Source organism: Terrapene carolina, unplaced genomic scaffold (assembly GCF_002925995.2).
Source record: "Terrapene carolina triunguis isolate 2854851 unplaced genomic scaffold, T_m_triunguis-2.0 Scaffold193, whole genome shotgun sequence".
In the NCBI taxonomy this organism is placed as follows: Eukaryota; Metazoa; Chordata; order Testudines; family Emydidae; genus Terrapene; species Terrapene triunguis.
This window is the reverse complement of record NW_020664544.1, coordinates 5594834-5609438: the sequence shown is the minus strand read 5'-3', so window position 1 is coordinate 5609438 and position 14605 is coordinate 5594834. Positions and strand designations below refer to the sequence as shown.

The following is a 14605-nucleotide window of genomic DNA, read 5'->3' as shown; positions in this document are numbered from 1 at the left end:
GAGATCCATGTGGCCCAAGACTGGGCAGCTGATATGAATCTCAAGCAAAAAAAACAGATGCTGAATCCATGCAGCGGGACTCAGCATCCCACACGTGGGGGCCTTTTCCAAAGGAACAATGGCTTGAGGGAGTGGATGTGGCGTTGGGTCAGTCCATGGCATGAAAACGCGTGGCCAAGAATTGGATTAGGGGCCTGGTGCTGGGCGTTTATGAACACCTCCCTTCATCCTGCAATATCCAGCAGTGGACAGGCTGCTTGGAGACGGGGGCTCTGGAATCTCTCTCCCTCCGCTCTGTTCAGTTGCCCACAAGGTCATACTCTGCTCTGCTTCGGGACCGATCCTGTTCTCATTGACCTCGATGGTGTGTTTCGCCGTTGATTTCAACAGGAACAGAACTGGGCCCTTTGTGAGGAGTGGGTCCAAAACACTCGGATTCAGCTTCCGACTTCATTTTCCGTTCTCTTTTATTTTTTTTCCCGCCGCACTTTTCTTTCCATTGTGGCTCTTGCTCTTTCAGCCCCTCCCGCACCCCCTATTTCACGTTGTAACTTTGGGTCTATCTACCCAGCGTGCTCGCTTGAATCCAGCTATTGTGGGTAATAATGGGAATGAAGGCCCCGAAGGTTGGCAAGTCGAGTACATATCCAGGGTCCATGCTACCCATGCGGAAGCCCACATTGTGCTATGGTTACCTGTGCTAGCCGGTGCACAACTTTGGTAGACGTGCCCTTTGTTCTTTATGCTGATCCTTGTCTTGTTTCACTTCTGTTTTGGTAGAGTTTCTTCATGGTTCCATGCTGGTTTTTCCCCACAATTGTCTCGGCTTATATCCATGCAAACCTAGTCCCAGAGGCTGCTCAAGACCATCTCCTGCCTTAGGCAAAACTTCAGTGTGTCGCCCACCGGTGTAATTGTTTTTACTAGTTACGGACCCTCTCTAATAGAAGAGCCTTCAGGTCAACTGTCTTTAGCTTAGGCTGTTTGATCACATGCTCCCAGATGCTTTCAGTGGACCATTATGCATACTTTTCTTACTTGAAAGCAGTTTTCCTCCTAATCTAATTCTTGCCCACCACCTGTGTAGTTTCCTGACGGTTGTAACTTTCTTCCCTAACAGATACTGAAGGTTACCTGGCAGACGGGCTGCAGAATGAGAACCTAAGCGCTAGAGCGAGAGACCAGAGAGAGGCGATTCTGGTCGGCTTCCGGCAAGTTAAGACCAGGTTTGTGGATTTCTGCACTACGTTCTGATGGGAGCAGAATTGCCAGGGTTCCAGTTGCAAAGCAGCAGGACTGCAACGGGTAGCCCCATGTCTTGTTGAACTGGTTGGGCACCCACAGCAGGGCTCTGAGGGGTGCTTCCAAAAGGGCCATTAGCCTAATGAGCAAGTAGGCCCGGCTCCACAAAAGGTATTTGGGCTCCGAACTTTCCCTGATTTGAAATCAGTGAGGTAGGTGCCAAATACTTACGTGGGTCTGGACTCAGCCATAGCCTGTTCTCTGAAGGAGCAGTTGTACGAACCTATGGGTGTCTGCTGCACATTGCATTAACAAAGGCTGCATGGGCGTTTAGGCTGAGCACTTTCTGCAAGAACGTGTGTATGAGGCGAGCTACTTCCTGCCAGCATTTTTCCAGACGGCAACTAATTTTATTCTCTTTTATATATGGAGATAGACCTATCTCATAGAACTGGAAGGGACCTTGAAAGGTCATTGAGTCCAGTCCCCTACCTTCACTAGCAGGACCAAGTACTGTCCCTGAAATTTTTTTTCCCCCCCAGATCCCTAAATGGCCCCCTTAATGATTGAACTCACAACCCTGGGTTTAGCAGGCCAATGCTCAAACCACTGAGCTATCCCTCCCCCCCCCTTTAGGGCAGGGATGATGCCTTGTTTTGTGTTTGCGCCGCTCCTAAAATGATACCTAGCTCTTTTAATCAGTAGATCTCAAAGTCCTTTATACAGGAGATCAACAGCATTAGCCACATTTTAGAGGTGGGGAAACTGAGGCACGGAGAGGGAAGTGACTCTGCCACCGGATGATCCGGGGCAAGTCAGGAATTGAACCCACCTCTCCTGAACACTAGTCTATCCGCTAAACCACCCTGCCCTTCCTAGGACACTGCTGGTGTCAGAAATAAATCGTACAATGAATATTTGTCCTTCATGGAGGTTTTGAAAACAAGCCTGAATATTCATACATGTGAATAAGTTGCTTTTCCTCATACCAAATTGGAAGAGTGAGCATCTGCCCACCCTGCTGACCTGTTGCTAAAGGTGTACATAAGAACGGCCATAGTGGGTCAGACCAAAAGGTCCATCTAGCCCAGTATCCTGTCTTCTGACAGTGGCTAGTGCCAGGTGCCCCAGAGGGAATGAACAGAACAGGTAATCACCAAGTGATCCATCCCCTGTTGCCCATTCTCAGCTTCTGGCAAACAGAGGTTAGGGACACCAGCCCTGCCCCCCCTGGCTAATAGCCACTGATGGACCTATCCTCCATGAATTTATCTAGTTCTTTTTTTGAACCCTGTTAGAGTCTTGGCCTTCACAACCTCCTCTGGCAAGGAGTTCCACAGGCTGATTGTGCATTGTGTGAAGAAATACTTGCTTTTGTTAATTTCATTTGGTGAGCCTGTGTGTGTGTGTGTGTGTGTGTGTGTGTGTGTGCCCAGGCCTTAGTCCTTAGGGGTGTCTAATTCCTGGGTTATGACCTTTTACAGAGACAAGGGTTACCATCTGCAAAGTTCAGGGCTAACTCTGAATTTGGATTCCAGGATTCCCAAATCTTTGAGGATACTTGGGTTCAGGACTCTGGCACAGGGCCAAAGTGTGAAGTGAATTACTCTGTTTGGGGTTTAAACAAACGTGCCCTGTGCTGACTTGCTGGGGGAAATTCTTCCCCTTGCAATCGCACAGATGGAGAAAAGTCAGTGAGGGCTAAGATAGATGAGTTCTGCCTATGGTTTTCAGCTGGAGATACGCTCCAGAACTTGGCGATAGTGCTGTCTTTATAGGATGTGAACCGTAGCACTGGGGGAGTTAAGATCTGATGATAAAACTTCAGGGGGTGACCGGTCTAAGCATCCGGTTTAAATAAAACTACAGCCGAGTCCCTGAGACGCAGGTGTTTTATCCTTTGGAAGGGCACAGCCGGATTCTATTCCCCACAGTCCCGCTGAAGAACTTTGCAAGATGCCCTGCTGTATCTTAATCGATCTTTCCTGCTGGCTAATTAAGCATCAGTTTTATTCAGCAACTCGGGACTGTGTAATTATCAGCCTGGGTAGCCCTGAATAATTGAAGCAAGCTAAATGCGGGAGAAGACAGGAGCCTTCAGAAAACGGGGCTACAGCATCTACAACGGAGGGGTGGTGTGGAAAATGATGTCGCTCAATATTTGAAAAGAAGGCGTGTTGCTACCTGTTTCTCCTATCCGTGTAACTGGCCGGCAGTGTTCACCTGACGCACCCCCACCCTGTTAGCAGATATTCATCCTGCTGGGAAAGAGACAATTTGGGCAGGATTACCAACCGAAGCATTCAGAAATCATGAGTCAGGGGTCACCCCGGAGGGGGAAAAAATCCTGTGAGATTGGCTTAAAATATGGGATTTAAAAAATAACTAACTTGGGGTCTTTTTGTTTGGCTTCTGAGGTGAGTGTCTTGAAGTTTCACATGGCAGAGCATCTCTTTGCAACCCTCAAGGCAATAAACTTTTTTTTTTTTTTTGAAAACTGAATTTTTCGCATAATATAATTCCAGGGGCCTGACGTTTGAAAAATACCAAATAGCTTGAGAATCACGATAAAATTGTGAGAGTTGGCAGTGCTGGATTGTTCTGCTCGTTTAGCAAAGCAGGTGGCTTGCTACCCTACCTGGACATAAAGGAAGTAGGATTAGGGGAAGAGAGAATCTAGGCACAGAGCATGAAATGTGCTTTGTGGTTGGATTTAGAAGAAAGTAACATATCAACATGCAAAGGACTCTGGTGCAGCCTTTGTAATATAACGGGGAACATGCATGGTGTTTCCTTCTCCGTATGTATAGGAGAACATGTGGGGCCCACTCCTTCTCCCTTTGAAACCAATGTAAAACTGGCCAGGGCTTTAAGAGGAGCTGGTCTCTGGAGTTATTTGCAATGGGCTTGTGTGGAGACAGAAGCGAGAAAGCATCCGTCCCAGAGCAGAGGCTGCAATGCAGCGTTGGTTTTCTGGTGGTTCTTCTCTTGCTTGCTGACGATTGGAGAATAGTGTGTTTGAATGTCTCTGTTCTAACCTGAAGTGTTCAGAAAAGGATTTGTGGTAGCCGCTTACTGTAATAATAGCCACCATCTTCTTTGAAGGATCTAAACAGATCTCGTTCTCAGGGCACGGCACGGGTTAGCCTCTTCGGGGAGCATACTGTGGTTTTTGTGGTGCGTATTCAGGAAGTCATCTGCAGTCGCGTTCAGGAAGCATCTGGGTCCTCGGCGCAGGCGTCGTTCTTTCTGCTTTGTGCCTCTTTGTATTATGAAAGTGACGCTGGGTGTAGCACTTCGTTATGCAGATTTATAATGGAGATAAGTTACCTGCTTAACCATGAGCCGGCGGGGGAGAGACATCCCTGGAAGGGAAGGGCCTCTGACAGTGTGATTATTCGGAGCTGGGCGGAAGAGCTGTTCCTGTAACTTGGCCGTCAGGTTTTTATTCCACTGCCCTGCCAATGGTCTAATATTGTCCTCCGTGAGAGGATTGTCATTGACTTTAACAGGCACAGCGCTGGGCTTTATGTCCGCTTAGGCTGCCTGTTGAGGAGGTCTAGAATAATGCTGTAATTCGCTGGGAAGCAGCTTGCGGTATCTTTGTTTGAAATGCACCATGAAAAAGATTCTAGGCCATGGCGGAGGGGCTGTTGCCGTCTGACTGGTTGTGCGTGGGCCTGCACCGTTTTATTCTTAAGAATGTATTTGGCTATTTAAAGGGACACTGTCATGTTGAAATGAAGTCAGTAACAAAAAAGAAAGCGGTCTCTGGATCCTGCTCCTGCCTCTCACAGACACATGTACACACGGCCTGGCCTGACCATGTTTTCTGGTTTCACAATCGCGTTTTCCTATATCTATTTTCAGCTTACAGAACCGACAAAGACAAAAGCCGCAGAATGACTTGGGGAAGAAGCAGGAGTGTAGCCCCAGAGGCTCGCGGACTCAAAGGTATTTAGGTGCTGAACTGCCGTGGGAGTTAGGCGCCTAAATACCTTTTTGAGGATGTGGGCCCGAGTCCTCGGATTCATGGATCCATGAGGTGCACGTGATTTGCAGGTGTAGCAACCCTTACTCCACCTTGGCAGCTGAGTAGCACTTCTTCTGGAACGTGCCCAGTGTTCTGGCTGAGGGCTGAGTTCTAGTCGTCCTCAATCTTCTATGAGTAGCTCCTTGAACAAAGTCCATGAATTTCACTCTCCTAGAGCGGTGGTTCTCAACCAGGGTTTCTGGTGGTTCTCAACCAGGAGTCCGGGACCCCCTGGGGGGGCCGCGAGCAGATTTCAGGCGGGCCTCCAAGCAGGGCTGGCATTAGACTTGCTGGGGCCCAGGGCAGAATCATAGACTTTAAGGTCAGAAGGGACCATTATGATCATCTAGTCTGACCTCCTGCACAACGCAGGCCACAGAATCTCACCCACCCACTCCTGTATCAAACCTGTGTCTGAGCCATTGAAGTCCTCAAATCATGGTTTAAAGACTTCAAGGCGCAGAGAATCTTCCAGCAAGTGACCCGTGCCCCACGCTGCAGAGGAAGGCGAAAACCCCCCAGGGCCTCTGCCAATCTGCCCTGGAGGAATATTCCTTTCCGACCCCAAATATGGCGATCAGCTAAACCCTGAGCATGTGGGCAAGACTCACCAGCCAGACACCCAGGAATGAATTCTCTGTAGTAACTCAGATCCCACCCCATCTAACATCCCATCACAGGCCATTGGGCATATTTACCGCTAATAGTCAAAGCCCCACCGCCTGGGGCTGAAGCTCAGGGCTCCAAGTTCCACCACCCAGGGGCTGAAGCCAAAGCCTGAGCAACTTAGCTTTGCAGGGCCCCCGGTGGCGTGGGGCCCTGAGCAACTGCCCTGCTTGCTACCCTCAACCCTGGCCCTGGCTTTTATATGCAGAAAAAACAGTTATTGTGGCACAGGTGGGCCGGGGAGTTTTTATAGCATGCTGGGGGAGGCCTCAAAAGGAAGAAAGTTGAGAACCCCTGTCCTAGAGTATCCGTGTGTTCTTCTGCCAGTGCTTTGGGATCACCGCCTTTAGTTGTAGATGTTGTTAGCAAATAGTTAATTGACCGGGAAGCAAAGTGTTTAGTGGCGGTGGTGAAAATCGGCTTGCAGAGCAGCCGTCGTGAAAAAGAGAAGAGAAGTTACGCTCTTCCTCCTGGAACCCCTCAGGTTGTCAGACCCTCTTGTTTTGGGGACTGGTTGGCGCTGCGAGTTTGTTTCAAAGCTGTTTGCTGAGAACATCAGGCTTCGGTTAGGCTGTTTCGGTGCGCCATTTGCAGGATTAGCACCAGATGTCCGACACCTGGGAAGAATTGGATACATGACTCCACTCAGGAGCCCAACCCTCCCCTGGTCCTTTGGGAAGAACAGTAACCAAAAAACTGTCTAAATGCCGAAGTGAGGTCATCTATCAGCAAGGAGACCGTTTATTTCTAGGGTGGGGGCAGGAAATAAGATTGATTAATAAAAATGGGGGTAAATAATTCCTCAGTGGTCCTTTCTGAGCCAGTCAGTCCTCTAAACTCACTGTTGAAAGTGAGGTTTGCAGCCAGTGGAAACTAACTCTGTGCTGTTTTTCCTCTGTGAAATTGAATAATGTTAAAGGAGAGCCAGGCAGACCAAGACAGAAATGGAGAGAAAGGGTTAAATAATGTTAAGCACGACACTCTCAGAAACAAGGAAATCCAAGATGTACGCTGCAACGCTACCTTTAACCCGTCCCGCCATGACTAAGTGTAATACCGACAGACCCCGGTCGTCGTCGACGGGTGGGATCGAACCTGGAACCTCTGGAGCTTAGTGCATGAGCCAAAAGCCAACGCCAAGGCTGTAGAGCAAACTCATAATCTCTCTAAGTGGTCTCGGTGCCACTAGATGGGACAGAACACCACATTCAGGAGGTGTGTGGGTTACATAAACCGTGCAGTGGCCATGGGACCCATTCGTGCTAGTCCTCCAATGAATTACCCTGTTTTCCAGCCTTGCTACCACCAGGGGGAGCTCTAGCATCGATGAGGCACTTGGAATATGTCTACACTGCAGCTGAGAGCAAACCTTCCATCCCTGGTAGATAGGCTGGGCTGTCGCTCAGCCTCTCGAGCATACCTACATAGAATATCAGGGTTGGAAGGGACCTCAGGAGGTCATCTAGTCCAACCCCCTGACAGATTTTTGCCCCAGATCCCTAAACGGCCCCCTCAAGGATTGAGCTCACAACCCTGGGTTTAGCAGGCCAATGCTCAAACCACTGAGCTATCCCTCCCTCCTGGGTCCAATCTGGGGTGGCTAACCTGAGTCTGGAGCAGAGCCGTAACATCCACACTGGTCGTTGTTAGCACGCTAGCTTGAATCTGTCTACCTGGGCTGGGAGGCTCTCCCCCAGCTGTACTGTAGACATACCCTTGGAGGCCTTTGGCATGTTAACTGCTATGCTGTCTAGACCTGCTTAAGAAGGGTTAGGCAACCAGGAGGGTTTAATGCTGCTGCCTGGGTTTACCTAACACCCCTGGCATTGCTCTGATACCGTCAGTGGGCAATCCAGTGTAGATGCATCCATTTGACACTCCGATTAAACTTTTGCATGCACCGCTTTGAGGTTTGATACCCTAATTTAAGGAGGTGATTCAAGGATGGTCTTTGCTGCTTTGTATCTCAACCTTAGGGCCTGTCTCCACAGAGTTTTGGGGCGAGCCTCCCAGTCTGGGTCGACAGACTTGGGTCTCGTGCCAGCGCTCTAAAAACAGCTGTCTAGGCAGTGCTGGAGCTTGGGCTGAAGTCTAGGGAGGAGGCTGGGCTCCAGCCCCGGTGAGTCACAACTTCAAAGCACTGTCCACACAGCCGTTTGGCCTGCTAACCTCGATCTGTTGGCCCGGGCTGGGGGATTGCCCCCAAATGCTATGTAGTGGCACCTTTAACGTTCAACGGTAGGGACTCTGGTTTTTTCGTTTGTTGTAATTTAATTTTTTTATAGTTTCCTTTGCATGATAGAACTGGTTTGAAAACTTTCACCACAATTTATTTTTTGCAAAAATTCCTTTGTTTTTCATAGTTTTATTTTGCTGCTTTATTTATTTATTTATTTATTTATTTATTTTAGCTACTTTACCGAGTGGCTGAATCTCAATGCAAATAAAAAAAAAATCGTTTGAAAACTTTCAAAAGCTTTCGTGTGCAAATTTTTCCCCATCAGCTGTCTGGGGTAGCTGATTTAAAAAAAAAAAACCCTCCCTGGAACATGTTTTGCCGACAGCAATATCTTGTGTGCCTTAAAATATAAATACCTGGAAGCTTTAAAAATATGGATTCTCAACAAATTGTTCTGTCATGGACTTCTTGTGTCCACGAACTCCTAGTGGTTTAACTATGAGCTCCGGTTCTTCACCGAATCTATAACTGAATTCAAACGTGCAAGTCATTACTCCAGACTTTTAAGTACATGAGAGGCAGTGTGGTCCAGTGGATAGGGCATTATACTGGGAGTCAGAGAACACGGGTTCTAAGACAAGTGTATTTTTGTATAGTGCCTAGAACTATCATCAGGGCCCTTAGATACTGCTGTAATAATCATACACGTTCTGAATGATCTGTTTACACTGTCGATCACAAAGGCTTGTTCTGTTGTGTAATAAATACATTAAGGCCGGTATTTCTTTTTCAGTACAATGCAGTCACGTAGCTTTGCACATCTGACCCCTTAGATGGCTTCAAGTAGTGCATTAATGCACTTTCGCTAGCACAATCCTTAAGAAAAGTAATTGCTGCATTTGGTGTCCGGCTGCTTTTCAAAGCTTAAATGGGCTGGCTACATCCCCTGTGGAATTAGAGAAGGGATACGTTTTGACCCAATATGTTTTTGTGTGTTGGGGCTTCAGCATCTCTAATGGTGTCGTTTACATAATTCCTTGCCAAAAATCTGTCATCGACTACATCAATGGGTTTCGAATTGTTCACACGTCGTCTTAAACTTCCCACTTACTCTATTCTAGGGCCGTAGCCAAAGTACGATATGGCCAGTCTCGCTTCTTGTGTAACATCCATTCAGTTACATCGGGGTGAACTTGACCCCATCTGAGGAAAATTGTTATAGCCGGATTATAAAGGTGTTTATAACAGTCTTCCAAAGGTCCGTAGCCAGAGCTAGTGGGCACTGCTTTAATAAACTTCTAATCAGATGAACTGCATCTGTTATCTTAATTTCCAATCTTGTTTTAAAGTTTTGAAATTAGAGTGCAGGAGGCTGCAATTTCAGGGTAATTTTGCTTCATTAGTGTAACTGCCCTCTATGTAATTTTCACCAGTATGAGCCTCATTATCCTGCATAACATGCAATATCAAGATAAAAGGGAATTTAAGAATGTGACCTGGTAGTCAGGCAGATAATCAAGCTCTGCACATTACCTTCAAGGCTGGACTGGCCCCACTACATCGTCTTTAATTAGCCCAAGCGCTGGTTTTCATCTGTCCCTGATTCAGGAGGCTGAAATTTGTTTCACTTGGTGGTGGGATTTTGCTCAGCGTGAGCAATGGTTCAGGTTCATTTTAACCACTGTATATGGATTTGTCTCGCTAGGTACCTGAAAAGTCTCTTGCCACCCTATAAATATCAAAAAGCTCTTGCCCTGCATTTTCTGTCCTTGCAAACCATCTCTGTCATTCCGGCACATTGCGTGGAGGTGGAGAAAATCATTTGCAAAGGAATTCCTTCCATTGTGCAGTGTCAACTTTAATGCTAACCTTACATTTTCAAAAGGTCTGATACCATACAGAGTTTCTATTTTAATTTGTGAGCATCCTGCAATCTATTCCGTGCTGTACGTGGGCAGACGATGGAGGATGGCTCCGTCATGTTCAAACATCTCAGAGCCAAATTCAAACCAGGTGCAACCTGATTGATTTATACGTGGGATGAATTTGGACCCCCGCACTCTTCCAGTAACACACTTTGGTGCCTTCCGGGTTATGATCCTTTCAGTAATTTGCATCATTTGCCATTCCAGCTGATAAAATTACCCCTGTTTCCCATCCATTTCCTCGTGGATGCATTGTTAATCTGAAACCTGAGGCCTGTAAATGATGGAGACTGGGTAACCAGAGTCTTTGCAGAGCTGCTGCCGCTTCTGTAACGTTTAGCTGAGAAATGCATTTGAAGTGGTTCATAAGCTGACCTGGCTAATGGTGAGCTCCCAAATTCCTCCCCCCTCCCCTCCGTCCCCCCCCCCTTTCTGAAATCTTGTTCAGCATTGACTCCCCCCCCCAACATTAAAAACCAACAAATATTGTGCACCAAACAAATTAGACTCAGCCTTGAAATATCTATTTTAATATCTGTGGTGATGTTAGTGTTCTTAATTGGACAAGAAAATGCAGGAAATTTGATTGTAACCTGACTGGATTTTATGGTTCCTGCCGAAAATGAGTCTGAGAGGAAAGTGGGGTTTATATTTATAGACCTTTTAAGGCCAGAAGAGAGTATTATGATCATCAAAACAAAGCCGCTGCACAACACAGGCCACAGAATCTCAGCTGGTGATTTTTGTATCTAACCCAACAGCTTTGTTGTCTATTTGACTCATTCGTTAGCGATTGTGATCTGTCAGCTGGGGAGCGGGGTCTTGTCCGGCAACTCTCAGGATCAGCTGTGGCAGACCATGGGGGTGGAGGGTGCGCCGTACCTTGCAGTGCTGATCAGTAATGTTAGGACCGATTCTGATCTTGCCTCGCCTGGGGAGAGCCAGGAGTAGCTCTCTTTCAGTCAACGGCATTACACCAGTGTAAGGTTTAGTCTTGTGATTAAGGCACTGGGTTTGCATTTTGGAAAAACGCATTCCATTCCTGGCTCTGCCACTGACCTGCCGTATGGCCTTGGGCGTGTCACTTCACCTCTCTGCCTGTTTCCCCTTCTGTAAAGTGGGACTAATGATACTGACCTTTGTGAAGGGCTTTGAGCTTTATTGTTGAAATCTTCTAGATCAGTGATTTTCAAACTGTTTTTTTCTGGTGACCTAGTTGAAGAAAATTGTTGATGCCCGTGACCCAACGGAGTTGGGGATGAGGGGTTTGGGGTGCAGGAAGGGCCTCCGGGTTTGTGGGGGGGGCTCAGGTCTGGGACAGGGGATTAGGGTGCAGGCTTACCTCGGGTGGCTCCCAGTCAGAGGCGCAGGGGGATGCTAAGGCAGGCTTCCTGCCTGTCCTTGCACTGCGCTCCGGAAGCAGCCAGCAGCAGATCTGGCTCCTAGGTGGTGGTAAATGGCATTAGGAGCTTATATATCGGCTCAGCAGGATTAGATGTTTATCAGTAAATGTCACCGTACACACACACACACACACACACACACACACACACACACAGAGCGACGAAGAAATATTTCTTTCGATAATCAGAATGTACAGATAGGCAAAAGAGCGGCTTGAGAACTTATTAGAGTTTGATTTAAGGTTATGTACGTCATGTTTTGACATGTGATGTTGACAACTTGTGTTTTAAGGCTCATAATGCTGTGACTTGTTGAATCTCAAAATTACTGTCATTAAATAATTGTCTGATCCCCTCTGTAACTTCCGGTGAATGTTGAAACTGATTAAAAAAACAACAACATTGTTCTTATCTGTTGAAATGATGATAAAAAATGAATTCTTCCAAGCCTACCTATGTGGGAGCTGAGCTGTCTTGAAAATCTGGTCATTCAGTTTCCCATCTGCAAAACAAAGACAACTCTGCTTCATTTCCACTCTGTTTATCGTATCTATTTAGAGTGCGTCCTCTTTGCGTATATACATCTGATCGGGCTCCAGGCTTGCATAGGGCCTGTAGGTTGCTACTGGAATGTTAATACATTCGAATCAGGCCCTATGATGTCTTTCAGGAGCAAAGTATAAACGTTTGCTGTAAAGTGCAGCTTATGTATAAGTTTAATGCATAACCTCATTGGCTATATGGTTGCGAGAATGTTTTTATTTGGTTTGAGCATTGGCCTGCTAAACCCAGGGTTGTGAGTTCAATCCTTGAGGGGGCCATTTAGGGATCTGGGGCAAAAATCTGTCTGGGGATTGGTCCTGCTTTGAGCAGGGGGTTGGACTAGATACCTCCTGAGGTCCCTTCCAACCCTGATATTCTATGATTCTATTTAAATAGAACAAACTAGCAGAATCCTCCTGTTTTGGTACAATGCATGCACTTCTGATTGGGTGTGTCTGGCTGGGTCTCGGCCACATGCTCAGGGTTTAAATAATAGCTATGTTTAGGGTTTTCCCTCAGGCCAGATTGCCAGTGACTTTGGGGTGTTTTTAGCCACCTTCCGCAGCGAGTCACTTGCTGGTTTGAACTAGAGTAAATGGTGGATTCTCTGTAACTTGAAGTCGTTAAATCAAGATTAAGAACATAAGAACGGCCATACTGGGTCAGACCAATGGTCCATCTAGCCCAATGTCCTGTTTTCTGACAGTGGCCAGTGCCAGATCCTTCAGTAGGAATGAACAGAGTGATCCATCGCTTGTCATACTGAGGACCTCAGTAACTCAGCCAGAGGTTATGGGCCTATTATAGGAGTGGGTGGGTGAGGTTCTGTGGCCTGCGTTGTGCAGGAGGTCAAACTAGATGATCTTGGTGGTCCCTTCTGACCTTCAATTCTATGAGGTATGGGGAAGGAAGTGGTATATAGCAAGCTAAGTGGGGGGAGGAAATGTTCATGGGAGATCTTTGTTAAAATTTTAGCAGTGCATCACTAGTTCCTTGGCTTTATAATGGAAATCAGGTGTTTCTCTGGGTTAGACCTTTGATTCACATGTCACATCAAAGTTCTCCTTGTAACAGAGAATTTTTTTTTTTTGTAGTTTGTTTTACATCCCAAACACTAAATCATTTGGTGACTCTTCCCTTTCTTACCCCTCGTCTATTTCCCTTGCTCTAATGTAGATTGCTGCTTCACTTTTTTTTTTCTTTCCCCCCGGAGCACTCAGCAGTACAGGGCAGCATCTTTCCTCCTTCACAGGGGACCCCTCTCGCTGCTGATGGCTAAACTAAATATAGAGTGCATAGGTGGAATGGCTAAATGGGGACAAAAATAACCATGCTAAATAAAACTACTGTAATGGGACACATAAGGACAAATGATGTTTAATGTGTTGTGAAACCTAGGGATTGTCAGCTACCGCTGAGTCTTTCGGCCTGATTCTGATGTCTCACTGGTGAGCGATTTAATGTGAGTTAATTCCCTCGTACAGCTGCTGTGGTCTGAGATCCGGATTGGGCCCTTGGTCCTTCACGCATCCCATTGGGTACGTCGTTAGAGTGTAACAAGGCAAGTCAAACACTTTAGAATTTTTAAAGTTAATGCTTTATTTGCAAGAATCAATTGTTGCCACATAATTATTTTCAGCCAAAGAAATTTCCTGGTGGCTAGTCTCCCAGGGCCACCAGTCTCCTGGTCCAGGCAAGCGGAACTTCTTGCTGCGTATTGACATGGTACTTTAAAGCCCTGGGAATGCTGATGGAAGTAGCCCACCTGAGAATAAAAATGAAAACTGGCCTCTTGCTCCATTTTCCTATTGTATTTCACTGACTGGCAGGAGATGATTTCCCTGACTACTTTGCTAAATTCCTCCTTCAGCTCTGCTTCACTGGGTACATTTTGGGAAGACTGCACATGGCCTACAGTTGTACTTTCTAATGGAGTGACCGTATTCGACATCAGGGTTGTCAGTAGGCAAATTTTGGAGGGGATTTTCCCAGATTGTCACATTTCTCAAATGACTCCGCACGTGAATGGAAAGGTCCACACCCGTGATCACCTTTTGAATTCGGTTAGCACCTCTATAGAAGCTTCCATGCAGGGATCTCAAAGCGCTCTGCAAACACCAGTAAAGGCATTTCACACGCGGTGAAACTCTGTGCAGAGGGTCAGCAAAGCTAACCACTTAAATCTCCCTTTAAGCCGGCTTTTGAGAATTTAAGTGGGGCTTAGGCACTGGGCTGTCTGTCGGCACAAGGATTCATTTCACCCAGGCAGAGTAAGCAACTTATCCGAAGTCTCGCATGAAATCGTGGCAGAGTCAGGAATTGGAACCTTGATCTTCTGACTGTCAGTCCTGTGTCTAGACCACAAGACGTCTTTCCTCCTGGACTTTATAAAAAAAAAAAATAAATAAATAAAAAAGGGAAACTAACTTTTCTTCTGCTTTTACTCTTTCTAAAGTGAAAATGATCAAAGCGTGAGACTAAAAGCATGCATTGATCTAATGAGATTTGAGGTTTCGACTGTTTTCTTTACATTCAAAAAAAAAGAAAAGCAAATTTTTTTATTTTTATTTTTTTGTAAATTTGATAAGAATGAAGCTAATGTAAGATTGCTGGC

General features: G+C 46.5%; 1 protein-coding gene across 1 annotated transcript in view; it reads left to right on the top strand.

Annotated features, from left to right (window-relative positions):
- The window catches only part of SKAP1 (src kinase associated phosphoprotein 1), a 228634-nt gene that overhangs the window by 6812 nt on the left and 207217 nt on the right, over window positions 1-14605 (top strand). Inside the window, exon 2 of the mRNA XM_026654797.1 lies at window positions 1121-1226. Within this exon, the coding sequence (XP_026510582.1) occupies window positions 1121-1226 (106 nt within the window). The remainder of the gene's footprint in view (window positions 1-1120; window positions 1227-14605) is intronic.